This window comes from Haemaphysalis longicornis, unplaced genomic scaffold (assembly GCF_048455015.1).
Source record: "Haemaphysalis longicornis isolate Haplotype H1 unplaced genomic scaffold, Haemaphysalis longicornis Haplotype H1 scaffold_7, whole genome shotgun sequence".
NCBI lineage: Eukaryota > Metazoa > Arthropoda > Arachnida > Ixodida > Ixodidae > Haemaphysalis > Haemaphysalis longicornis.
Window position 1 is genome coordinate 74,951,641 of NW_027526422.1, and position 25,750 is coordinate 74,977,390.

Consider the following 25,750-nt stretch of genomic DNA (forward strand, 5'->3'; position numbering starts at 1 on the left):
TACTGGCACTACTTTTAACGCACACTTCGCTCGAATAAGCTATATAATTAGGAAAAAAGGGAATGGCCATGCGACCCACTAGCTCATTTCCCGCAACAAAGCCTATGATGTCATATGTGCCTAGCAGTGCGATTGGCTGAGGCTGGCAACAGCAAACGAAAATTAGGCTGGGCTTATAAGCTTGCCGAACGAGCTATTTGCGCCTAAATGTAATACATGTTCACTTAACAGCAGTAAGAATGGTGCGGTCAACATTGAAAGTTACGAAAATACACGTTAACATAGAAGTACTGATGCCCACTGCTGTTGGTACCAGGCGCACTATGCTTGTTTTAGCTGCACAGCCGCTTTGGAGTTGTTTCACAAGACACTGCCTTATTGGCGTAACCGATGTTGTATTACGTGACCCTGTTTGTCGAGCATACCCCATGTTTCACAAAATGATTAGTCCCTACCGTAACAAAAACCAGCCAGGTATAAATACGGTCAAAAACAAAGCAACGGCAGCCAACGGTCGATGGCTGAGTATGGTAGCGCCCTCTGGGAGGACTGTGAAGGCAAGCAAAATTGCAGAGCGGAATGACACAGTGGAAGTTCGTCTTAAAACATGCCATTATGACTTCATCACAGATGTCATGAAAACCCACAGTTCGGCGGGAGAATCAAAATTTTAACCTAAATTGATTATTTCTCAGTGATTGCGGCATCATTTGCTGCTGGACAAGTGCTGGAGGAACTAAATAAGATGAAATCTTTCGGATAAAAAAACCGTGTTTTGTCTGCATGGCCCCTTTAATAAGAAGTCCTCGGGCCTTCATATGTTGATACAACAGTTCCTACAATGCCCCTGAAAAATGTCTCTTACGCAGTGCATTTGTGTATAGTGGTGAAGCTGATGTTATAAGAACCTGGCGCACAGCAGTCAAGTTTACTATACAGTGACTTGGTTTCCGTAAAGCTGGCTTTACCACACTGATTTTGTGCACTGAACCAAAATCTCACGACAGTAAATGATACACACAGGAAAGACTAAGAAGACACCATGAAAGTGTGAGGGATTCAGTCGCAGCATTCCTACCAGCCGCCAAAACAACAAGCAAAAAAAGCCACAGACACAGGATAAGTCAATGTGCATTTGAGGAGATGAGTGGCTGGAAAGAATCGGGCAATTCCTACCCGAAATTTTTTGCAAATTTTTGAAATTTTTATATTGACATTTTCTGTGCTGAATCATGACTGGGAAGCTGTTCTTTGTGGTATGACCAAACGAGTGCCAGAAAGTAAATTATGCCAATTTTTAACGGGTGGTTTTACATACGGTGGGATCATAGTTATGTTCTAGCAGATGAATACAGGGTTGTTACAACCTGTTCAATAACTGTTTTAACAAACCACCAAACCACTCCGGAAATGGCAGTTTCATATTGTTTATACACTAAAAGCCTGTCAATTCAACCCACAAGGGGACTCCATTTCAGTTCGAATTAATGAAAGTCCGAACTAACAAAAGCTGTATAATGTGATCGTGCAGCAGCACAGCATGTCAGCAACTGAATGCTTGAAAAAGGGTGGGACCGAAACCTGCATTTATGCTTGAAGGCAAAAGCTAGAACTTCTTTCTCTAATGAGCAAATGTAGCGGAAGGCCTCCTCATTTCTGCCTTCAATCTTGAAGAGATGGGCAACATTCCCTCCAGTCATCACTTCCGAGCGATGGCCGCACTGGTGCTTCATCCAACCCCTCCTGACCGTCTTCGGCAGCGACAGGTTCTACACTTCTAACCTCAGAGATGATGCCATCTGTTAGCAGGCCTGACACCTTGAACTTGTATCGATGCAGCCCGCAATAAAAATTCTTCCAAACCTCCACCAGGGGCTTTTACATTGCTTTTCCCCAATTTTAAATTCTCTCTCAGTTTTTCTCTTTTTTCTGAAGGTGACACAGCCTCGATGTGTAGGCAGCGGGTGCATTTCTCTGGCCTTGGGCCAGGCCCCGAGTTGCTGCCCGTGTTTGAATTAACGGGCTTTTTTATACATGGACTGATATGGGAGCTTCGCCCAACCAAATCGTACAGTTCAAAGCAACGAGCTTTCACTATCAAACTTGCCACTACCATTAATTATTGCTGAGATGAAACTCTCCACAGTCATGTAGCCATCTTGGCATTCAAATGTCATGTAATTGTTTGAGGATGACTCTTACAGAACACTAATTACACTTTTTTATAAACTATGCTCCTTCTGCAGAAGCCCATGTATCAACCCTAGATGGATGGATGGGAATTTACAAAATTCAAATGTGACACAGCCATGGAGTTGTTTTAGCGGTCAAACGCGCTACTTAGTATTCCAAACACAAAATACAGAGTTTTCGTGACAGTGTTGGCTTCACCCCAACGCATTGTTTGCCCACGACAGACAGCAAACACAAAAGCAAACGCGGCTTCAACAACCAAGTCAAGCGAAGCCAGGTCAAGCCAAGACCCTCCCAGAGTGCACCAGGCGATGCTGAAGAGGCCACTCACTGATTTCTAGTTGCCGCTGGATGCGAGCCTTGCACCGCTCCCTGTAATCCGTCTGGGTCTTGTTGTAGTCTGTCATCACTTCCACAAACTTCTGGGACAGCATCGAGTGCTGCAGGTACGCGGGAGAGAGAGAGAGGGAAAAAAATTAAAGCCGTTCCACTTAAGGTGAAAGCTGTCGGAAGTGCAGAGCAGTGATTCGCCATAATGGGCTGCAGCGCCGTTATCCGCTCACTGCAACCACCCAAAGCAATTCAAATTTCCCGCCTCCGTAGCGCGGGAAATTTGACTGGGAGATGCATGGCAAGCGCCAGCGGTTCACAGGCTTCGAACGGTTATGACTATTTAATATTAAACCGATTGGTTTCCGAAGCCTCTGCGAGACGCCCTAAGATGGGTACGCCGTTATCTCGCTGCACCACCTGATTCCGGCAGTCGCTTGACATCGAGCGTTACGGTGAGCTACGACGACAAGGTGAGCCCCTAAGTGCTCTCCACTTAAAATGCTACACTAGTATCAGAAAAGTTAGCAGTCCACGGTGGGAACGAACACCAGTTTCCACGTGAGGCATTTTATTCTCATGCTCCACCGACAGGGCCACACACAAGCACAGTTGGTGGAGCACGAGTAGACGGCTCGTGTGAAGCTGAAAATGAGAAAGCGACACGAACAGATACAGCTACCTTGTCTCAGAGTGCCCCTGGAGCACTGCGTAAGGTCAGCGGGAGAAAATGCATGCCTCTTGCCATCATCAAGGAACGTAGACAATTTAGAATATAAATTCAATTCGAAACGTAACAATCAGAATTAGTTTTACCTCATTAGTTTACTTGCGTGACACCTCGAATTCCTCACATATTACTAGGCGTTTTAATGTATATAAGAAACAAGTGACTATAAAGTATTACGGATAACAAATAAATAAGTAGGTTCAAAGTTACAATTAGGGTTTTAGAGGCTGGAGCAATGCCCGGGATATGAGAAGTCTCGTGGCGGAGAGGCCACAATTCGACACATGCAGAAGTCTCTACACATAGGCTTTTTTGCTCTGCACCTGTCAGAAAAACAGTCTTAATATATTCAACCGGCTGTATTCAAGAGTGAACAAATAGCGGGGATGAAGGGATCAACCACTTTTCTCCCCCACTTGCATTGCTTATTAAAGGCCAACTGCACTCAAAGTTCACCTCGGCCAAATTTACTGTGAATGAACACTGTGCACCACCAAACCAACTGGGACATGACTGGTAGCCCCCCAAAATGAGTGTTAATCAGTTATGAATGTTTAAAATAGCTCTGCTGCACCTGCTGGCCGGTCGCGCAAACAGCCATGAAGCGGAAGTGACATTGTGGCCGGCCGGGCGCTTTTTCCTTCGGCCAGCCAGGACAGGAGGGTGCACTTTTCTTATATGGCTGCTGTGAGGGCAAAGCGTCACGCGTAGATTTGCTCCGGCGGCCGCTCAGTCGCTGGCTGGGCCGGCTGTAATGTCACTACAGCCTGGCTGTAATGGCCGGCGCTCTTCTCTGTTTTGGTTTCAAAATCACCGACTTTCGATGGTAGTTTGCGCCTAAGATACCCGTATTTCAGCTGTCATATATTTTGTACCTCGCAGCCTTTTCAAGCATAATATACAAGAACAGGATTTTCAAGAGGTTGAAATTTTGGGTGCAGTTGGCTTTCAAATGAAAGTGGGGGTTTGGCAAGTGCACATAACTTTTGGTGAGGAAAAATGGCTAACTGCATTCCTGAACCAATCGTCAGAAAAGGTCCCGTAACAATGCTGCCAATTAATGCAGAACTCATCAATACAATATCAGTGTACCCAGTTCATCAAAGGCACAGAGGAAATGCACTGAAAAACACTGTGCATCAGGCATACCAGTGATGTGCCCAATGTCTCAAACAAAAGTTGGGAATAGGACAAACTAGACTAGTTCTTAGTAGCTTACAACTTTTTCCACAGAGCTAAGAAAGGTTAAGACTTGGCATTTCCTACCCATGTCCAATCCCCCTTAGCCCAAGTGAAATTCCGCGATATAGAAAAATCTTGCGTCCCAGAAGGAAGCAATTTCACAAGTAGTCTTAAACACCCTTTTCAATGAAGTGCTTATACAATGCATTGCCTGAAGCCGCGAGCATCCTGAACGTTACACATATCGATCGCAATAAACACTCATTTGAATTACTCTTTTTTTTAAAACGAATCTACTTTGTATAGAACTTTACGCACTACATAGCTTTTAACGATGAGATGTATTTACATTTTAATTCTGGGGTTGTGCAGATAAGAGACGCATGGGCATGGTATATCAGGTATGCTAGACACAAAAGGGTGCTTTCGTGATTCGTCAGAGGTACAACTGTAATAAATAACCGTCAAATCTACAAATGAACTTCGCATAAAGTCACTTATGCCCCTTTGCGTTGCTAAACGGTCAGGTAATCTTCCCCCGTGCATTTAAGGAATTTGTGTCAATCTGCAATGGCTGTAACAAACAAAGACCAACATCCATCGCCGCAATGTGCAAGTGTGCTCCATTCGAAGCAGCAGAAAGACGAGTCACCTGTGTCTTGCGTATCCTGAAGTCTGCGGACATCATCTGCGTCTGCTCCAGCTGCTCGATGTTCTGCTCCATCACTGGAGCCGGATTTGAGGGGGAAGAGGGGAAAATAAAAAGGGAGGCAGTGAGAAAATCATCACACGGGGTAGCGTCGCTTCACGCAAGGATCCTCCTCCTAAACCCGCACTGTGCGCAACTCCTCACCAGCAGAACTACCGGCGATGAGTGAAAGACATTGCGGGTTAGTAGCGTATTCGACCAAAATTAACATTCCTTTCCAACCTTTTTTTTTTGTTTGTGGTAGATCAGTTCACTATGTAGTCCGGAACAACCCTATACCGCAATATATGCACTAAAGATGTCGTGTACCATGCCATAATACCGCAGTGCGAGAATTATAATGCAATTGGCTTGATAACAATTTCAGGCACCCTTGTATGCAATTATTAAAGCCACAAGCTCCAATGAAGATAAAGTTGTGAAGCACATTCAAGCACATAGTCCGAAATTATAGTGCACTAACCCTTGCAGAAAAAAACAAACAAAAAAGCTGCGCACATAGATTTCTGACCAAACAATGACCTGATTCCAGAAGTGCATCCACTAAATGGGCAAGTCATAGCAGCTTGTGACTAGTGCCGCTCCTGTTCTTTTCTTGAGGACAGCAACCACAATCACTCAGGCTCACGAGGAATGGTACCATTGTTATGTGCACCTCGCTAATGTGTTGAATGGGCCGAAGAGGAGTGAATGACTTTTTTTTGTTTCCACCGGCTTACTCATGCAGATGAATGCAAACGTACCAGCAACAAGTGCAAAAAAAAACTTTAGCCAATATGCCAAGTTGACTAAATTTCCAAGTGCTGGGTGTTTATGCACCAGCACATCCAGTTTGCTTTCCCATTTTATCCATGTGACAGCAAACTTACGAGTAATTTTATGTGTTCACGAAGTCCTATTTTAGCAGAATAAATTGCCATAGAATATGGATGTAATGAACCTTTGTTTAATGAATGCCTAGATTTACCTTAACTTTTTCATTCCTCAATGCCACTACAGCTGGACAACTACAGACAGATGCATTTAACACAAAGACATTCAAAAAGAAGTTTGGAAGGTTGTGCGAATGCAAGTAGAGAAGGGGTAGAACATTTTTAATCTCTATGAGACTGCTCTGTTTCGGCAAATATTTCCTCGGCAGGCAACGGACACCCGTGAAGAAAGAACTGTCACGACAGCTAACGTTCTAAGGCCCCCTTACGATTCTCCAGGCTGCCAACATGAACATCAGCAAGAAATTCCCTTTTTTCACGTCTGACAATCTTTACACACCACAATACATGCCCACAGCTGGACGAGTATCTGCTGTGCACATGTGAAGCAACACAAGATCCTGCATAGTGCGCTTGTCAACTACCTAACAGACCATTGACATTGCCGCCTTAAAATAAACGGGCAACCTAAAAATGGAGAAATTACCCGTAGTTATTAAATAAGTGGAACACTACACCAATGTATATCGTCATGAGCCCCCCTGTCAAACAACACAGTACATTCAGAGTTTCAACGACTGGATTGCACCACAATTTGCACTCTTGAAGCAATCTTTCCGGCACCATCAATTGAGACATTGCTTGTAACGTTTCACAGGAATTAGAACAAATGGACACACGTTCTTGGTGCATTGCGCGGATGCTGAAAGCTGCCTGGCAGAATGTAATATGGAGGACAACAGCCGAGTGGCTTTGGCAAGCCGGGTCTGTCGCCAGTACCATAGTTCAGAGTGTACTGTGTGGAGCCAGAAGGTAGTGTGCATGATTCGGAGCTAATAGTCACTTCAGCGCACCAAGATTTCAAGGATTTATCAATCTGAGCAACACTTGCCCGAAAGCTGAACCATCAAACCATCAGCTGATGACAATGTGACGGAACGACAGCAGAATGGACGGGTGTTAAAACTGCCACTCAAGCCTCCTACGAGTGGGATGTCAACAATACAGCTTATGTTTCTCCTTTAAAATACAATGAGACAATCCGCCTACAACATCAAGCAAAATTGCTGCAGCTGTGACTTTTTCATGCCCCTGTCGAAGTAGAGTAAATGGCAGCATACTTGTGTTTATGGACAGCCTTGGTGCTGTACGATAAGTCACGTCACAACACTTGCCCCCTTATGAATCATTACGAAGGGTACCCCAGTCTTTTCTAGCACGTCTGAATAAATTGATATTAGGGTTACGAGTAGGCAATCATCCAATGCTAAGCTATTCACTAACTGAAGTGCGCTGCTTTTGGGTGTGTTTTGTGACACGATGATATATATGCATTGAATGTTGGATAAAGTATATCAAATAAAACCATAATTTTTTTGCGGTTTAGTTACACTTATGTTCCGCAGTAATGAGATACGGACAGTCTGCCCAAACTTTCTTGCCACAGGTGCTACTCTTGATCTCCATATGGCTAAAAGTGATATGCAATTTGCACGAATACCAAATCTTTAAGTGTTTCCCTGACCACATAACTGAATGCCCAGAACTGCACTACAACCTTAAACGGCATACCGTGAGGCCCAGTTTAGCGTCATGCAAACATCCAGGCATGTGTCACTGTGTGGTAATGGGCAAAATGAGGCCAAGAGAATCTACGCCGTCCTCGGTGTTGTGCTCACCCTTTAACTTGGCCCGCACTTTGTTAGCGGTCTTCTTGATGTCGGCCATGAGGTCCTCCAGCTCATGCTTGACCTCTGCGAAGAGAAGGAGGGGAAGGAGAACGACAGAAATTAAATGGCAGGCACTGACATCTACGTTCTCCATGGGTCATCCGTGGCTGTCACAAAACTTTATGGCCTCAAGCCTACCTCGGCTATACCAAAACTTGCCTTACTGTCAAAATGAAGAGCCAAGCAAGCATGCTTGTAGCCAGTGAAATGGATTTGCTGCTCCATCCGAAAACGTTAGCTGGATGTTAGGTCACACAACTTAAAGCCTCAGTTATGGAGTTTGTGTCAAGGACAGTTAGGCACAAACCTTTTCTTGTGCCCATTGGTATTCAAACAGCTCAAAAAAAATGTTTCGGCATTTTTTAAGCCTTTCTGGGGCTTACCACTTGAACACCTTAGCCACTAAGTTAGTGCAGCGGGCCAATACCAATAAGTTGATTTCAGCACAATTATTTAAATGCAATGAATGTGATTTACACAACACTGGCTAAACAGTTGTGGTATTTCTGGAAAAGGGGATTTCTTTGCAGCCATTCATTTAGACCTGAAGCAAGAACTTTCATTTAAGCTTCGTGGCTATAAAAACTGGTAAAAACATAATCATCTCAATACCGGCACTTATCTTACACATTATCCTCTCCTTTGAACACCTACAAATTAGATGACTTGATTTGTTTTATTCTCCTTATCGGAATCTCCAACTCGTGTATTGTGCTTAATTTTGATTACTTTCTTTCTCTGTGATTTCCTGTTATCGTGCTTTTGTACTTTCACGGCAATCTCTTTCTTCCCCACCCAAGTGCCTTGAAAAGTGTCTTTTTTTTTCAAGTGTATTTCACAGCTCACTTGCTATGACAACAGTGTGTACAGTTCCATTGTGCAGCTGTGCTGTTCTACCAAGCCAAATAAAATAAAGTCTCAGGGGCTACTCAAAGTGCCCGTGAGCAGCTTTCTTTCCTGCTGCCTCACCATCCACTATGATAGTAAATAAATAATACGAACAGCATATATGATAAAACAATGCGTACTTGCTGGTCTAAACAAAGGTGTTAATTATTGACTAAAGTGACTAAAGAGGTTTAATTCTGAGGTGCGCCTTAGCGACAAGCTACAAGTGAACATAAACAACCTGGGGCTCCTTTAACATGCATTGAAACCTCTGACACGGTTTTTAAAAAGCTGTTGAAAGTATTTATTTAGGAATGACAACGGCAGCTAAGAAAACATCTACATGAAATTAAGGGGTCCATCAGAATTGAGGATATTATTGTCCCTTTCCTAGCCTATGTGTTTGGGGTTTTTATAAATCAGGATATTTTACCATCTTGAGGTTAAACGTAAAGTCAGTTTCTGTCTACATGCCATCCCTCTGCACCACAAAATTTTGCAGTCTACACACTAGATGCATGAATACTTCATATCCTTTGGTGCTCTAAAAGCACTAGGGAGAGCAAGAGCACTGCAGCACCAATTAAAACCATACTGAAAATCAGTGCAGGAAGCACTAGACTTTTTGTAAAATGAACTAATTGCTATACTCAGTGACAACTTAAGAACGGCACCGGAAGTTGCCGCTGTGCCTTATCACCGTAGCCGGATGTTTGCGCAAGTAGGGCGTTACTGGGAATATTTTGAACATAGCGTGAGCCGTTCCCGTAATTTTTTGGACTTAATATGCTTATAAACGACTCCAGTGACGACAAACAATCTGCGTGAGACAAGGCAGACGATATCACGCATTCATAGCAAACCCCTTTCAAAACGCGCGTGCACTGACGTCACGGGTCCGGCGCTTTGGCGGAGTGATACACTACATGAGGTGGTGCCGTTCTTGAGTTGTAACCGAGTATAGAGGTTACTACTGGCAAGAAGGAAAGTTATATTTTTGCAATTTTATTGCACTACTCTAACTCGTAAGCTTTCAAAAGTAGCAATAATAACATGAATCAGCCTGGTACATCTTGAAATATTGTGAGCGACAGCTGAAATCGCAAAAAAAAAAAAAAAAAAAAAAAAAGAGAGAGAAAAACACTGGTTCTGAGAAAACAAGGCAAGAAGTTCCGAATGTTGCACACAACTTTATGCAAGAATACCTTGGCACACACGTACCTAACTACCAAACCCTTGAAAGAGAAACGTGAAGTTAAAAACACGGAGACAATTGAAACGTACTCTCATCTGTTTGTGGAGCTGATAAAATGGCACTGTGTTTTTTCTTTACTTCTTCCACATTTGCTTGTATTTTGTCGATGTTCTCTCGAATCTCCTCCACCTGCGAATGGATCGAGAAAGAACAAAAAGAGCGAGAGTGAGTCGTGCGTCTGCAGACAGGGGCAAAACATAATCCACCAAGTGAGGAGCTCTGTCGCAGTGCTCTTAAGGCACCACAGAGCAACTGTTTTCGGTCCCACTGATTAAAATTACTGGCTGCAATAGTATGGGACAAAAAAAAAAAAAAGAAACCAGAGAAGGTCATTTGCTGACCTTCAGCACAATCATTAACATGCCCTTTGCAAAGTGCAGAGCAGCAGTAATTTTTTCACACCAATTGATCCGAGCAAAACGCACAATACTGTTGTACTGGAACCGAGAGCCGATGTTCCAATAATACCTTACTGTTTTGCCAAGCCATTGATACCAGTTCTTTGAGCCCGTCGCAAATTTTAAAACAGATGAGCAAGAAACGCTAGGAACACTGCTCTTTACCCACCGTAGCACCTCTGCTGCTGCTTTCCTTCCTACCAAAATGTTGCCCTGCAGTAACCTCGTAAACTATGCGATACTCTGGCTACGATGTGCATCCAACAAAAGATCACAACATACAGAAGACATACTCCTAGGGCCACTTGACGTTGCCAAGCAAGCTCCAATAAGAAAAATTACTTTAGCCCATCTAAACCTTTGCCTTCTTATCTTGACCAGGCATGAAAATAATTCACAGGCACATGTGCAGGTAAATGCTGCAGATGCACCTTCTTCTTAAAGAATCTATGAACACAGAGTGCAACCTGGTTCAGCGTGAAAGAACTCACTTGGCTCCATCACAGCCCCAAAAGAAGTTTTATCAACCGAAAAAAAAAAAAAAAAGAAATATCGAAAATTTTTAGAATTTTGTGCTATAGTGATGCAATATGGGCCATTACTTAAAACCTAGTTATCAGTGTGTTAACTGTACATTAACATTCAAGTGATATGATCCAACGGATCTAGAGGCCCCACTGCAGCCAGCAGTCCTGTTCCTTGGCAATATCTAAGTGCTTGGCCACCAATTGCACAGACAAAATTCAGTGAAGTGATAGAAAGGTTGCTGGAAAGTTTCTCGGAAGTTGCCCCCCCCCCCCCCCCCCCCCTAGTTTGTTTTCTGTATAACCTTGACTATTTGCTTGAAGTTCGTGACAAAACTGTCCAAAAGTATTTTTTCTTCGTGGCTCCTTTATACACTGATAGGAACCGCCCCCACACCTTACATAAGATCTGATAAACAGTTCTGCAAGGACTGTCCCTATGGCACACCTTCAAGCCGAATGACAGCTCATGGGGCGCAACCGCCCACTGCCGACAAAGCAGTTCATATTTGCAGAAGTACTTTTGTTTCGCCGGATGCTATTTTCTAACAAGGACCAAAACAACTCTAACGAGGCAACAGCCCAACCCTGCGACGACACAGCAACGCACGACTCTGCTCCCAAACACTTCTCATATTCCCAAAGCCCAACCAGGAGGCACAGGTGGCCCCAGAGGATCGAGACGACACGTGCGTCATCGTCAGCGTCCAGTTAGCTGTCAAACTCGCAGCTGCTCGGTCGCGGCGCAATGTCAATGAACTTTCACCAGCGCGGCAAGACGCGAGAGCCTTGCGAGGCGCACGTCTGTATTAGGATTTTTACCGTGAAGTAACAGTTGGAGCAAACAGCTGCTCAAAGAAAACACAAAGGAAAAAAAGAACGAGACATTTGAAAAAAAAAAAAAAAAAGTAAAACAGCTCCCAGGAACACATATAGCCTCCTCATATCCAGAAGAAGACATAACAATGAACAAAACAGGAATAACAATCAAAGCACTGCTTCAACTTTGATTGCCATGGGTCAAGGTGATAGCGACCCGACGAAAAGTGGAAAAAGGCGCCATTTACGAGAAGACTCTGGCATAGTGCCAGGAAGATAGCAAGTACAGCAGTAATGACTCTAGCTCGCAAAAAGCACAGATTGCTTTCTTGTGAACCGGGGGAAAAAAGAAAAGAAAAAGAAAAGCAACTTTGTATCGGGTACTGATGCACCGTCTTATCAGTGAAATCCGTTTCAAGTCCCTATTTAACACACGCACACGAATATCTCACGCAAAGAGTGGTTGCCGCAAGTCAGTCGCCCGAGAGACGCAGCACTTCGCAACTAGTCCAACTTACCTCCGCAAAAAATTCGTCCATAAAATTTGCTCCATCTTCTACTGTGACTGAGACGTCGTCTTCGCCTTGCGCCTGTGAATATAGCAAAAGGAAAAATTAGCCGCTGCAACAGACAACTATGCAGGCATCAAACGTCGGTAAATAGGACAGCGCAATGCGAAAGGCCACCTCAGTGTTGGTGATTGTTAATGGAGGGAAAAAATAGATAAGGCATATTTGCAGAGTGCCACTTGACTAATCAGGTCAAAGCACTGGAAACAAATACAGTTAACATATTTTCGCCCCAGAAACAAGCATGAGCAAAGTTTGGCGCAGTCAACAAGTACAGGCCTTTTGGCCTTTGTCACAGCAGAGCTGAGGAGATTGCACTGCTCTTCCCAGATTTCCACCCCATGCGCGTTCCAGGCAAAATTTACGAATGTGCATTCCCAGGTTTGATAGTCATGGCCTTTGTGCCAACCTCTAGTTTTATTGCAAGCTCAAAATAAAGTACCTGCAAAAGTAGAGCCACAGCTAACAGTGTAAGCTCTAAGCCACGAAAGCAAGCCAGTGAGAGCAATTATTTTTCCGATATCTTCTTGTACAATTGTTTTCAATATTTGGAGCAACTTTTGAAAACAGGAGAGCTCGTTTCGATGCAGCAGTCTGTGCCTGAGAGGCTCAAAAACAAAACAGGGTGCCTGCTCAAGGTGAAATACCCCTCTTCTCGCCTGCAAGCTTTCACCCTTTTGGGAGGGGAGAATGTAAAACTGCTGAACGACCCGCAACCCCCACAAGCCTAAATAAAACGCCAGTGGCACCCTCGTCATGAAGCGTGCTCAGGCATTTTATGCCAGATATCTCTGCACAAAGCGCTCTTCTCCAGTATGTCTCCTGGTTGCCATTAGGGTCGTTTTATCCCATGGCTTTTAGTTTCAACCAAATGCCATCCCCTTGTTCCACGAAACTCAACTGCTATGAAGTCAGCAAGGAAGTCAGATAAGGTAAGTTTCAAAGAGAAAGCTTTCTTAGTGGGACCAACGGCGCCCTGTCCTGTCAAAAAACTATTGAATTTCCCCATAGACCGGTTGGTAGAGCGAGAAGCTCTGATAAGACCTCTGGACGCCCGGCGTGTGCGTGAAACTGGGCTCGCATTGTGACAAAACGGGTATACTTGAAAATCGCGAAAAAGGAGCAGTTCCAGATACGACAATACATGCATCGATCATGACGAAGGAGTACAATAGCATACCTTTATCTCATAAACCACGTATCGGAACACATTTAGATTCGTTCATGGGTTTGTACTTCGTTTACAATTTGTATCTTTGAAAGTTTGACCATAGGCACCAACTACGGGGGGGGGGGGGGGTGTTGGAGGGAGAGAGGCTCCAGGGCCCGAGCACCCTCCAGGATTTCCTGGGGAGTAAGGGGGGGGGGGGCAGAAGAGTGGGTGATGCTGACCCCGCCCCTCAGCTACCCGAAGTTGAATTGCCAGTGCCATTACCAGCTGAAGTTTATTTTGAGTTGCCTCTACCTTTACACTTAAAATTCTATTGTGGCAAAAAGTGCACTGCGTCATTGTTGGCGCAGACGTGCACCACTTACTTTCATACTTTCCATTTATTCCTTCGAATTCTATAGGAGGACAAGCGCCCTAGAAGCATAAGCGGCCATTGCGTCACCCATATTTCAAATTTTTCTTTTAAACCTTCGACTACGAATGCCACGTACAAAGAAAATATGTTTAAATATACACACAGGAATAGACAATATTTCTGGAGAGTAGGATGGAGCCTCATAACCATCATTGTCCAATGTTGTTAGGGACAGCCTATGCTCAAAGAGTGAATATGTTGCTGCATGTTCACCTCACTTTAAATTGCCTTGTGTGCTTTTTCGAACCAGGAAAAAAAAAAAAAAAAAAAAAAAAAAAAAACTGCAGTATTCAGTGACCGTTTTGGCAGAGTTTTTTATCAGCAGCTTCTTAAAATGCGCGCGAGTGGTCTGTGTATCAGTATTGCTACTGTTTTCAGTAGGCAATCCTGACACAACTCATGGAAAAAAAAAAAGCTCCTCTAATAACTCACATTTCTTAGGTATGAAGACATCGCCACTTGCATGCAGAGTTCATAAATACATATAATTCATTCATTACGGAAAATGAGGCGAAGCCGCATTCACTCAAAATCCAAATCAGATTCAGATTATGGTGTTCAACGTGCCGAATTCTACACCCAGTCATAAGGCAAGCCGCAGTGGAGGGCTCCAGATTAATTATGACTGCGTAGGGATCATTAGCATGCGCCGAAATCTCAACATGCCATGTAGTGTATATGCATGATGATGATAATGATGGGCACATTTCATCATCATCATCATCTTACTATCATCATGGGCTGCAAGTGATGCAATATAATATATTGTTCCATGAGAGTGTATGTGTGGAGAGAGAGAGAGAGAGAGAGAGAGAGAGAGAGAGAGAGAGAGAGAGAGAGAGAGAGAGAGAGAGAGAGAGAGAGAGAGAGAGAGAGAGAGAGAGAGAGAGAGGGGGGGGGGTGCCCCCCCTTCGGGAAAATGAAAACTTTCCGCCTATGGGTTTGACGATCGATTGGACGCACTTTTACCGAAGGATGGACGCACTTTTAGCGAAGGTTGACGCTTTTTGTGCAGTTTTGATGGGAGAAAGCTTTTGCACTTCTCTCAAGTTTTTTAAAGAAGGGATGGTAAATTTTTGATGACAATTGTGAGCATGAAACTTGATTTTTTTAAAACAGGGATTAGGGGGATCTTACTATTACTATCGAGACAATTTTAATTCTGCACATGAATATATAAAAGTGTCTGTTTGGCTGCATCCGGCAGTGCTCAGAGGGGGTAATCCACAAAGGACAAGGAGAAATCGAAAGCGCTTGGTACTGACTTGTGCATTTAATTCGGAAAGTGTGATTAATGATCTTTGCCACTGATCTGCAGGCGCCTGAAAGCCCTGAAACAGCCCACACATGTTGAACAAAATATTCACTGCAGATTAACCAGTGTTAGCTGAAGAGAAATATTTTCCCATCTCAGCCTGGCAGTCATTCCTACCCAGAGTAAGAGATATTCATAAAAATGGTCCAGGTTCTCCAGCCCAGGTTTATAAAATGACATCTGACATCGCAATCAAGAAGCTTCATCTACGAATGAACATACAGGAGACATGGACATGCCTTTCCAGCTATTCGAGAGACTGTTCTCAGTAGTGGGCTTTGCTGTGGAGCTGATTTTGTATGCATGCCGAAAAAAAAAAAAAGATGAACCTTTTTAATTTCTGCTCCACCCTTCTTAGTTTTTCGTCTCTCTCCTCTTTCCACTGTCTTTCCTGTCAGCTGTGGGTATTTCTACTGAGTATTAGCACAATTTCAGCTGCCTCGAGAAGCACCTGTTTCTTTTTTCAACTGTCTGCATGTGCTGTGAACGTTTTTAGGGGATCCAACTTCTTTGAAAACATTGAACGTCTGGAACAGGGACCAACAGCTCTCAAGATTATTTTAGGACCACGGATTTGTCCCTCGAAGCAGCGCCAAGCTCTACGGAGTCTGTTCTCTTATTTGGATGACATTGGCCTAATTTCAAAATTGTAAATTACGTGGCCCAAGCTCAGACCAAAAACCAAATTTGTGAAAGTTCGTTATCGCTCCAAGTCTACGACAGCTTTTTTTTCCCCTTGTTCTTTTCTGCCCAGCTCCTTCGTAGGCCTTTTCTTCCCCCATCCCCATACCTCGGCAGAGAAGCATGTAGGCGACTAAACGTAGGCAAACCTATCTGCTTTTTCAATAAAGAGCCTTCTCTCTCTCGCTCTCTCTAGAGGATCTAACAATGTGCATGGCATCACATGCGTCCCAGCATTCCTTTTTTTCATCAAACCTAGTGCAAAGAAGGGGTAAAAAAGAACAACGGTATGTGGTGAAACAGAATGACGCAGAGGTGAGTAAGCCCGCCCTCCCCAAATGTTTCCTAATCAAAGCGGGTACAGCTTGGTTGTAACAACGCCCCAGCAAGGGGGATTTCGGTTTGCGAAAACGAGACAGCTGTTTACACAGGAAAAACGAACACACTCATCTGGCACTGAAAAGGGTATAAAGGAAACAAAAGCAATGCTTGAACAGGTGTTATGCGTCAATGTCACGTGAAAAATGGCACTATCGCACCCAGAAAGATCAAGGTCACTTCTGAGGGCACTCAAATCCCGACTCCCTTTGATCAAGCGTCAGAACTGGCCTGGATGGAAAACTTAAGCTAAATTCCTGGCATCAGCGCAAGTTGTCATATTCCAGACATGTACACAAAACAATACTGGCCTGTACCTCTGCTTTGGCAAGCATTCCTACACAACTATCTCCCCTCACTTCCACGCACTGTGCCAGCACAAATTATAATTTTATCATAATAATTTCAATATAAAATAATAAAATTACAAATTCCATTGTAATTTGATTAATTATTGTAAGGTTTCTAAGAGCAAGGACAGCAGAACTGTCCCAACATGTACAGCGCAAACGGATTGCAGAGTTTTCTCTCAACCCCTCAAAACATGACAAAGCGTCCTGTGGTTCTTTCGCTTGCGTCCCGTTTTTAGTGTTGCGTTTTTTGAAGGTTTCGACATGATAAAAACTCGTTAAAAGTCAATATGCTGCTCAATATTTTTTAACACTCCAAATCTTCTATACCAGCAGATAAAAATGGACCAAAACAAAAGCTGAGTAACGCAGTGCGTATCAGCTGCTGCAGGCTTTGCTAGCAAGCGCCCCCACATCACATCCTGCCTGCTGGCGTCAGCGCTAAGGATGTAGAAGCAGCGAAAACGTCACGCTTCAGCGGGGAACACCCCCTTCCTACGCACAGTGACTCAAACAAACAAGGAAGTATGCGGAGTCACCCACCTAGCCACACGCAAACACAGTTTAACACTAGGCACTGGGTTGAAGACAGAAAGGAGGTTGCAAGGATGCGTCGCTTACTTGCTGTGTCAAACAATGTTTGCAACAGCATCATTCATCAAAAACAAACCACGGGCTTTGGTTTTGATACGAGTTTGGGCGGATATAAGGGGTGCGAGAGCAATTAGGACACCCATGACTGACCACCTACGCTTTCACGCAATGTGAAAATACAGATTGCCACCCTACCATGAACTCTTGTTTGTGTGTGCGCGACACAGAGAGAGAGAGAGAGAGATAGAGAGAGAGATGTGTTAAATATCTGCGATCAATGAAAAATGAAGTTATATATGGGGGAACATGAACAAAAATGTTCGAAGATGTAGGATGTGTTGGGAGGTTTAAAAAGAACCAAGCTGTGGGGAAACATGGGACTAATTTATTTAGGCTGGCTTAAAATGCAATTTGATACCACCATGTTGTAAATGTGCATACTACACTCATCTGCATATTATTGTAATGAAAGGGCAAAATAAAGGCAGGGGGTGGGGGGGTGGGGAGAGGGCACGAGTAACTTTCGAGAACAAGGATTCTCAAATGCATCCTCATCCCTTTTCGGTGTAGTTTTATTTGTGTGCGCTCCTTTTTGCTTGAAATGAACCATAATTCTGCATCAAAAACATAAAAGTTTCACAAATACATTTCATGCAGTGATTAAACTTCTCTATCTGCATCAAAAACATAAAAGTTTCACAAATACATTTCATGCAGTGATTAAACTTCTCTAAAGTGTTTTTTTTTTTTGTTTCCGCAAATCATTTAAGTGTGTTTCACCGTTTTTCTAGACCGTGTGCAAACCTTCCAATAGATGCTTTTTTTTTTTCAACAGATGCATTTTTATAAAACTTGTTGCGTTCACAAGAAACTATGTCTGTTATCACTTGGCTCATTCTTTTCATATTTGTACCAATCTCTAGTCTAACGGTCACTGGATTATGAGGGTACTTGAAATAAACAAGTGGATGGGAGTGAATGCAGGAATTACTTGCAATTCATAGTTACAGAATTAGCTTTTTTACTTATTAAACAATAATTACAGGGGAACATTGAAATAAAAATAAAGAGTGCAACAAGAAAATGTTTTTCATACATGAAACCAAAACTGGTCTGCAAGGCTACACAAACCTCCAGCCTGGCACGTATCACTAACGTATCCACAGTTCAAGGTGATATTTTACAAATATTGATTCAACTGACATGAGCTAATTTATTCTGTGCTTCATTCCTAGGCGATGACTGCTTGCACGAAACCCATGTGACATGACTTACTTGGCTAAAAAAATGTTAACATATGTGGGATATACAATTCACAAGGTTTACTTCCTAAAAAAAAATAATAAAAGATACAGGAGGAAGAAGCATGGATGCTTCTTGGCACTTGTTTAGTTCCCCCCAAAAGAATGTTTCCGTATCATTTATTTTCCACAAATGCAAGAAAGCAGCTCTTATCGCTGCGAAAGTTTAGTCCAAAATGAATTTTTACACAACCTAAAACTTTTTCACGTTTTGGGGATTGCATCAAGACTACATTTGGGCTATGATATGTGCCGTAATGAAGAGACACGAATTAAGTTAAGAGCACCTGGGGATCTTTTCCATGCGCCGAAATACTGACACATGGTTTACACACAAGCTGCATTTGAAACTAACAAAATGTCGCAGACAGGTATCAAGGCTGCAATTGGTTGTATTTTCAAGCATGCCTGCTTTCTTTGTATACAATGTGAAATTTCTCAGTTGTGCATAAAGAGTGTAAGTTCTCAGACTTCAAGGAATACGTTAGCACTGGCCAAACTTCCTACCTGTACACATCGGTGCGCAAAGTGAAAGTAACGCACAAAGTGTATGACTGTCCTATGACCTACACAAATGTGAAAGATTTTTCTGGTGAAGCAGTTGTGTGCTACACTCATAGGTGCGCTTTCAATGGCATCTGTGGAACTACTTTCCATGCAGCACCATGGAAAGATTCGGTGACTGGGTTCAGTCACCGAATCTCGATGTTTTAAGCACACCCTAAGCGCAGCAGTGTTTCAGTGGCACAAACACCATTTATGGTGCTTGACTTGATTGAGAAATATTTTGCTCAATACAAGCCTTGGCACCTTAACACTGTACTGCCATTTCTTTTGTCAGGCACTACAGGAGGATAGTTGCTTAGCGGCTATCGCCACTTTTAATATTATCAATGTCCCGTAAAAGGTTTTTACATAAAGCTTGCACTGATTTTGCAATTTTGGCACCAATGTTTGCTAGTTTGTACCAACCAGTACTACATCGGTAATAATAATAGAACAGCGTTTATTCCCACGGCAAGATAACGTTTGCTCAGATAATTAACGCGCATAAATAATGTCTCATGGCTTCAAGGGCTCCGATTGTTTCTTGGCGTAAGTGGCAAATAACTTGTAATCAGAAGATAGTTTCGGAGCACCTATCACGAGGAAACACTGTACAGAAAAGTTCGTCGCATCTTTTCATCTTTTAGAAATTTCTGTGATTGTGTAGGAGAGCGGGGAGGGGGGGTGGAGAGAAAGGGGGGGGGGGGGGGGGGGGTCAGACACCGCTCCAGACAAAAGTTTCGCAGCACACAGCAATCTAGGCTACACAGGCGGCGGCGTTCGCAAAGTTCACAGGACGTCTCCCGGGTGCTGCGTCCCTCACAAAAGCTGCCGTCCCACGACATGCCCCGGCGCGAAAAAACAGCTACGCCCACGAGTCGTAACTCTTAACGCTCTCCTGACATTCAACAGGCCGGCCGGCTGGCGCGCCGCGCTCTTCCACAAGCGAGAACACGCCTTGCGCACATACGCGTAAACCACCACGCATTCCAAAGGGCACGCAAGATGCCCCCCCTGCCCCAGCGCTACATGTCCACGCACAATAAGCCCCGCATAAAGACGGCCAGATAGAGAGAGGCGCAAACGAGTTTATATTCGACGACCGATGACGCCGTTTTCATCAGGACCGGCCAATTAGCCCTGACTAATCGAATTCCTGCGAGGGGGGCCGCCAGACGCCGCGCTCCTGGCGTCGGTGAATGAAACACCCACGCCCCTCGGCTGACAACGTCGACGTCGTCGTCTCGGGAGGCGAGGGGAGAAAGATATGACACGGGACACAAGAGGGGAGAGGGGGACGACCCCCACCCCTCCCAACTCCACACACTACGAGGCGAGCAGAAAAGAAAACAAAAGGATCAGAGCCAGCTAAGCGGAACACCCTCCGCGACGCCCTTCTAGCACGCCGCAGCCGCACTACAAGCGGGCACCACACGACTGACGACTTTTCTTAATCGGCGAACGACCGCAGTGTTCATGCCCAACACCCACGAGCCGCTGGCGACGATATATCGAAGCTAACGGGAGGCGGATATGCGGTTCCGCAACGCTTCTGACAGTTAGCAAGGCTACAAACACACGCGAAACTCCACCGCCCCCCTCCCATAGGGAGTTTTTGATCGGTAACGAAACGCAGCGCCCACAGCGCGCTTCCGCGAGCGCAGCACACTGCGGCACCGAAACTAGCTCGGAGCACCGCACGATCGCTCAATTTTCCCCTCGCTATACGGAAACCGACGACCGTCGGTGTATCTTTTGAGGTGTTTGAGCCACTATTTTAGGCTTAAGCACCCACATCCGTCGTCAAATTGATCGATTCAATGCGTGCCCTCGTAGCTTAAAACACACAGATGCGTCCAAACGCGAAGCCAGGGACGGGCGGGCGTGTGGACAATGTCCTACGGCGGCGAGGCTACAATGAGCGGCGCCGTGTGGGCGCAGGTTATTTTTTTTTCTCCACCGAGACGTGCGGCATTCGAAGGAAAGTTCGGGGTTTGGTGCAGCGTCTGCGTGACACACGGCACCGCGCCAACGCTGCGATTTTCCCTATCCACGTTATCCCGAGTCGAAAGTAAGTGGAGAAAGAAGTTACTTCCGGTCAAACACTCACTCCAAAAGTCAACAGGCTGGAAACACATCTACCCCAGTGCATTTTTTACCCTCCAAAACGATTCAAACAGCCAGTGAGTTCCCCGTCCCAAGGCGGTAGCGCAGTGCCGATGCAACCCGCCCCGCAGACGCGGTTGCCGTTTCGGTTACGGGGTACTTTACCGCTTTTAGGGCGGCGAGTCTGTCCTTGGTCATGTTGATAGTCTAGCGAAGTCACAGGTTAGTCCACAGGGCCGTCACTTTTGACTAGTGTAACACGCACGAGCGGCTAAGGCGGCACATTTCCATTTCCACCAGCGAAGACATCACGGAAAGGACTCTCTACTGCACTACTCCCTTTTGCGGATCGATTTTTGCAGGCAGGTCGAGAGTCTCGGTCGCAACGGCAGCGCCCCCAGCCCCGTGCGACGAGCGCTTTTCGCAGGACACTCATGAACAGCCTGCGCGGCACGCGCAATGTTCGCTTGGTTGTTTGGTACTTCGTAGTTCCTTTGTTTCCCACTGTGGCATGCTTCAATGAGCGAGAGCGCTGCAGGTCAACCACTTCGCGCAGACCGCAGGACGTTTCTCGCTTGCGCTGGATTATGAAAGCTAGTTGGTAGTGAACACTGCGCGTTCGTAGGGGAACGAGAAGTGAATCGCGGAACCTGATGGGAGTGGCGATGAGCCAAACTGATTCATCGCCCAGGCCGCATCGTAATTATTACACGCTATAGTTTGAAACAACTGGTTGCTCTCGTGTGTGAAACAGTCAGTTGCTCTCGTATATGCAATCTTCGTTTAAGAATCTTGGTTAACAATAAATTGCGGATACCCTGAAAATTCTCTGGGACAATGACCACAGACAATGGCACAGCAGACAAACATTGATAACACGCGATAAACATTTCTACTACATAAAACAACAACAAATAATAATAAGCTGGACAAATAGGATTTGTTTGTTTCAACGTTTCTCGCAAACTAGATTTAATCAAAGCCTGCCAGCTGTGTTTAGAGAACCGAAACTAAAAAGTTTCGGTTCTCTAAAAACACAGCTGGCAGGCCTCGACTTCGATGTGCGAGTCAATCCAAGAAAAGTCTGCTATTTCGATGGACGCCCTGATAGAGTCGCGCTCACTCTAACATGGATGTGGATGGGTATGTTTCTCCGTTTAAATGTCCTTGAATTGTTACTTTTGGAGCTGTGTATATCCGAAAGTCTCTTTCATGATTCTGTTGAACGAGGGGCAAAGGCTGTTACAGGCCAATGGTGTACCACCAGACCCATATTTTGATCTGAACTAATGCAAATGCAACCGGCGCCAGTTAGCTCAAATGTCACCGCATGTAGGGTATTTGCTCTTATAAGACACATTGTTACGCAATTCACGCATCGTCATGCACTGTTCTTTGCAAGATGGAATTGTTAAACGTACTTGGGTGCTCTCATCACGGACGCTTCAGAAAGCACAGTCCAGTGGACGTTAGCTGTGTCGCTTTTCCACTTCGCTGTGGTCTTGTGTGCCCCTATTAAACTAGCAAAGAATACTCAGTACCAACGCCGGTCTTTAGCTAGCCTTTACTGTACGGATTCGCGAAGTTTGCCTTTGCAGCTCATTTTAAATTCCTATAGTTCCGTAACTTTTGTACCCCTGAGCTAGTGTTGAATCTCCTTCCCCCCAATTTGAAGTGCGGACTGGCCCAAGCGATGGACTCACATCGAGAAGCTTCTACTGCGGACCGGTCCATTTGTTCATCCAGACTTCGAGAAAGGCCCAGCTGTAAGTCTGCGGATGTGTTTTCCCACTGGTGTGGCGGTATCGCCATAGAAACATTTGCGCTGTTGGGGGACCTCAAACTTTTGCACCTTCTTTTTTCAACTGTAGAACCTGGAGATGCTGCGTAGCAACATCAAAGTCCTGGTGATCGGAGCTGGGGGCCTCGGCTGTGAGATGCTCAAAGACCTGGTAAGGCCGCATGTGCACGCGAAGAATTAACAGGGCGTTCGTACCTTGTACAAATTGTTTCGCTGCAATCTTGTTGTCTTCCACTCCCAATAGGAGCATTTATTGCTGTTGCTGATTGCCTTACTGCCAGCTGTATATACTGGCATTAGATGGACGAAATCTCAACACCACTACAGCTCGTCACGCTGCTTTAATCATTAATCTTAAAACGTTTCTATCACAGCCATGCAGGTTCACTTCAAGTAGTAGCCAACGACACACATCTGCAAGTTACACCAGTAGCAATGAATTGCGATTCTGTTTTATTTTTCCAGCACCTTCTACTGTGCCTTACTAACCACCGCAAGCTGACTTTAACCCCGTCACATTTGTACGTGGTGGCTGCGCAGTATTGAAACGGACAAAAGTCGAAGCTTTCGTGTAATCCTTCGTTTCGCATTGCGTGCAGGCCTTGATGGGGTTTCGCCACATCGACGTGATCGACATGGACACGATAGAACTGTCCAACCTCAACAGGCAGTTCCTGTTCAGGTATGTTTTTGTTGCGACTGTCGGCTTGTAGTTGTCTGTTCAACTTGCTGTGCACGTTCATTGAACCTTGAATGTTTGCGCTTGTGTGTTTGCAGGAAAAGTGACATCGGGAAGCCGAAAGCTGAGGTGGCCGCAGCCTTCATCAATCAACGGGTGCCTGGTTGCCAGGTGACTCCGTATCCTTGAACAAAAATATAACAGCTCTGCCAACCTTTCCCCATGAAAATTGAGAGGAGCACGAAAGCTTTCTCACATCACAACTGTGTCAAAAGTGCGTCAAAGCTTTCGCTAAAAGTGCATCCACTCAACTTCAAAGACCCAAATTGCAAACGAAGAACAAAGCCATGCGACGATTTTTTGTGCACTGGTTTCGCGGTTTGTGGTTTATGAGATTAAAGTATGCTATTGTGCTCCTTCGTCATGATCGATGCACATATTGTCTTATCTATAGAACCGCATCTTTCACGATTTTCAAGCCACAGTTTTGACACAATGAAAGCTTGGTGTCACGCACGTGCCATCATGTGTCCAGATATCTTATCGGGGCTTTTCGGTCTACCAGCTGGTCTATGAGGAAATGCATTAGTTTTATGACAGGACGTCATTGGTCCCACTAAGCAAGCGTTCACTTTAAAAACGAAGATGCAATTTCAACCTCTTCCAATGCAGGTTTCACGGCATAGCCAGGGGCAGCGACGCCTGTTCTCATATTTTCGCCATTTTCTACCTTGTTTTTACAAAAGCTGCACGCAAGTGGGGTATATTCGTGTTATCAGTGAGCTAATCTACCGATCTAAAGCAACTTGTATGTTGACTTCAGTGTCCCTTTAAAGGGGCCATGAAGACACAGTACAACTTTGCTCAATTCAAAAGAACTAGCTTTTAGTTAGTTACTCACTCAGTTCCATTCCAGCAGCGAAGGGTGTTTTTTGTTTTGTTTGTTTTTTTTTTTTACTGGAAAACTTCACAATACATTCAGTGAAACAACTCTGCAAACTTTTGAATTTCGCACTGCAGTGACGTGAACAGCGGTGAACAGGAGTCACGTAATAGAAAGTTATAGCAGAGTGGAGAACCGGACCTGGTACAGCACCCAGTAGCCGACCGGTGCTAGTGCACGTGCACAAAGGGGGAGAGATTGGCTGCACACATGCGCAGGTGCACCTACCGTGTACCGGGCACTGTACTGGGACCGGTTCTCATCTCTGCTATAACACTTGAAAATGGGCCAGCACCAAACAGTTATCAGCGTGTTGACTGCATACTATTAGCACTCAAGTGATACAACCAAACGGAACTAAAGACCCTCCTACGATTTCCCGGGCATGTTTCTTGGCGGTGGCTTAGGCCAGCAGCTGTGAATTGCATGAATAAGATTCTGTGATGTCGTAGAAAAGTTGCCGAAAAGTGACTGTGGAGTCGCCACTGGTTCCTTTGTTTTCCCTAATATCGCCATTATTTCTCCAAAGTTTGCGATAAAATCGGCACCGTTGTTACCGGGAGAAAGCAGTCTTTTTAAAGAACCAAACATATTTTGTCTTCATGGAAGGCACCCTGCACCACTCTTTGAGCAGTGCAAGTAAACCTGCGTGACGTTTAGATTACACTGCCAGGAATACCTGAGCCAAATATCACTTGTGCACGTGAAGCGGTGAGCGTGCATATCGCTGTGAAAGACGTGGAAAACAAACTGCGCTCTCATCAATTTTCCTCGTTATGCACCCCTGGCATGGCCTAAACAACGTCACTGCCGCCATGGCTGTCCTACTGGCTGTCGCTGGTCAACTTCGCGGCTTATTTCTGCCATTTCCTGTGACGATCCACCGTCATCGGCGCTGTTTACTAACCTCCTGTATGCCTGAACCTGTATGCACAGTTTAGCGTTTCTTTTGTGTTTTGAGTGCACGTGGAGTTTGAGTGATGAACTTCATACTCCCCTTTCAACGAGACCACTCCATAACAAATGTTTATTGCTTCACAAACACCCTACCAGCCTGAGTGCACGCTTGCAAGCAGGCAGCCATGCCTGCTTTTTTGTGGCACCAGGCCGGAAACAGACCCCTCCACATTGCGGAGAAAAGAAGAGAACTCCGCGGCCTGTGGTATATCGAAGGCCGCCGAAGAGAACGTCACGAGCCGCCCCCCTCTCTG

The 25,750-nt window shown here is 44.9% G+C and overlaps 2 protein-coding genes across 5 annotated transcripts in view; one reads left to right on the top strand and one right to left on the bottom strand.

The window, feature by feature from the left end:
• The window catches only part of LOC144145979 (syntaxin-1A-like), a 34,149-nt gene extending 12,659 nt beyond the window's left edge, over positions 1-21,490 (bottom strand). Inside the window, exons 1-6 of the mRNA XM_077677868.1 lie at positions 21,282-21,490; positions 12,209-12,280; positions 9,979-10,078; positions 7,756-7,830; positions 5,088-5,161; positions 2,525-2,633 (exon numbers count right to left, since the gene is read on the bottom strand). Of these exons, the coding sequence (XP_077533994.1) occupies positions 2,525-2,633; positions 5,088-5,161; positions 7,756-7,830; positions 9,979-10,078; positions 12,209-12,280; positions 21,282-21,314 (463 nt within the window). The 5' untranslated portion in view covers positions 21,315-21,490. The remainder of the gene's footprint in view (positions 1-2,524; positions 2,634-5,087; positions 5,162-7,755; positions 7,831-9,978; positions 10,079-12,208; positions 12,281-21,281) is intronic.
• A 623-nt stretch (positions 21,491-22,113) lies between these two features.
• Uba3 (Ubiquitin-like activating enzyme 3) overlaps positions 22,114-25,750 on the top strand; it is a 33,592-nt gene continuing 29,955 nt past the window's right edge. For 3 of the 4 annotated variants that reach the window (XM_077677869.1, XM_077677872.1, XM_077677873.1), the window contains exons 1-5: positions 22,115-22,259; positions 22,792-22,882; positions 22,988-23,068; positions 23,517-23,599; positions 23,695-23,775. In XM_077677869.1, coding sequence (XP_077533995.1) covers positions 22,246-22,259; positions 22,792-22,882; positions 22,988-23,068; positions 23,517-23,599; positions 23,695-23,775 — 350 coding nt within the window. In that variant the 5' untranslated portion in view covers positions 22,115-22,245. Of the gene's footprint in view, positions 22,260-22,791; positions 22,883-22,987; positions 23,069-23,516; positions 23,600-23,694; positions 23,776-25,750 lie in introns of all 4 variants that reach the window. The other variant, XM_077677870.1, reaches the window with a different exon arrangement.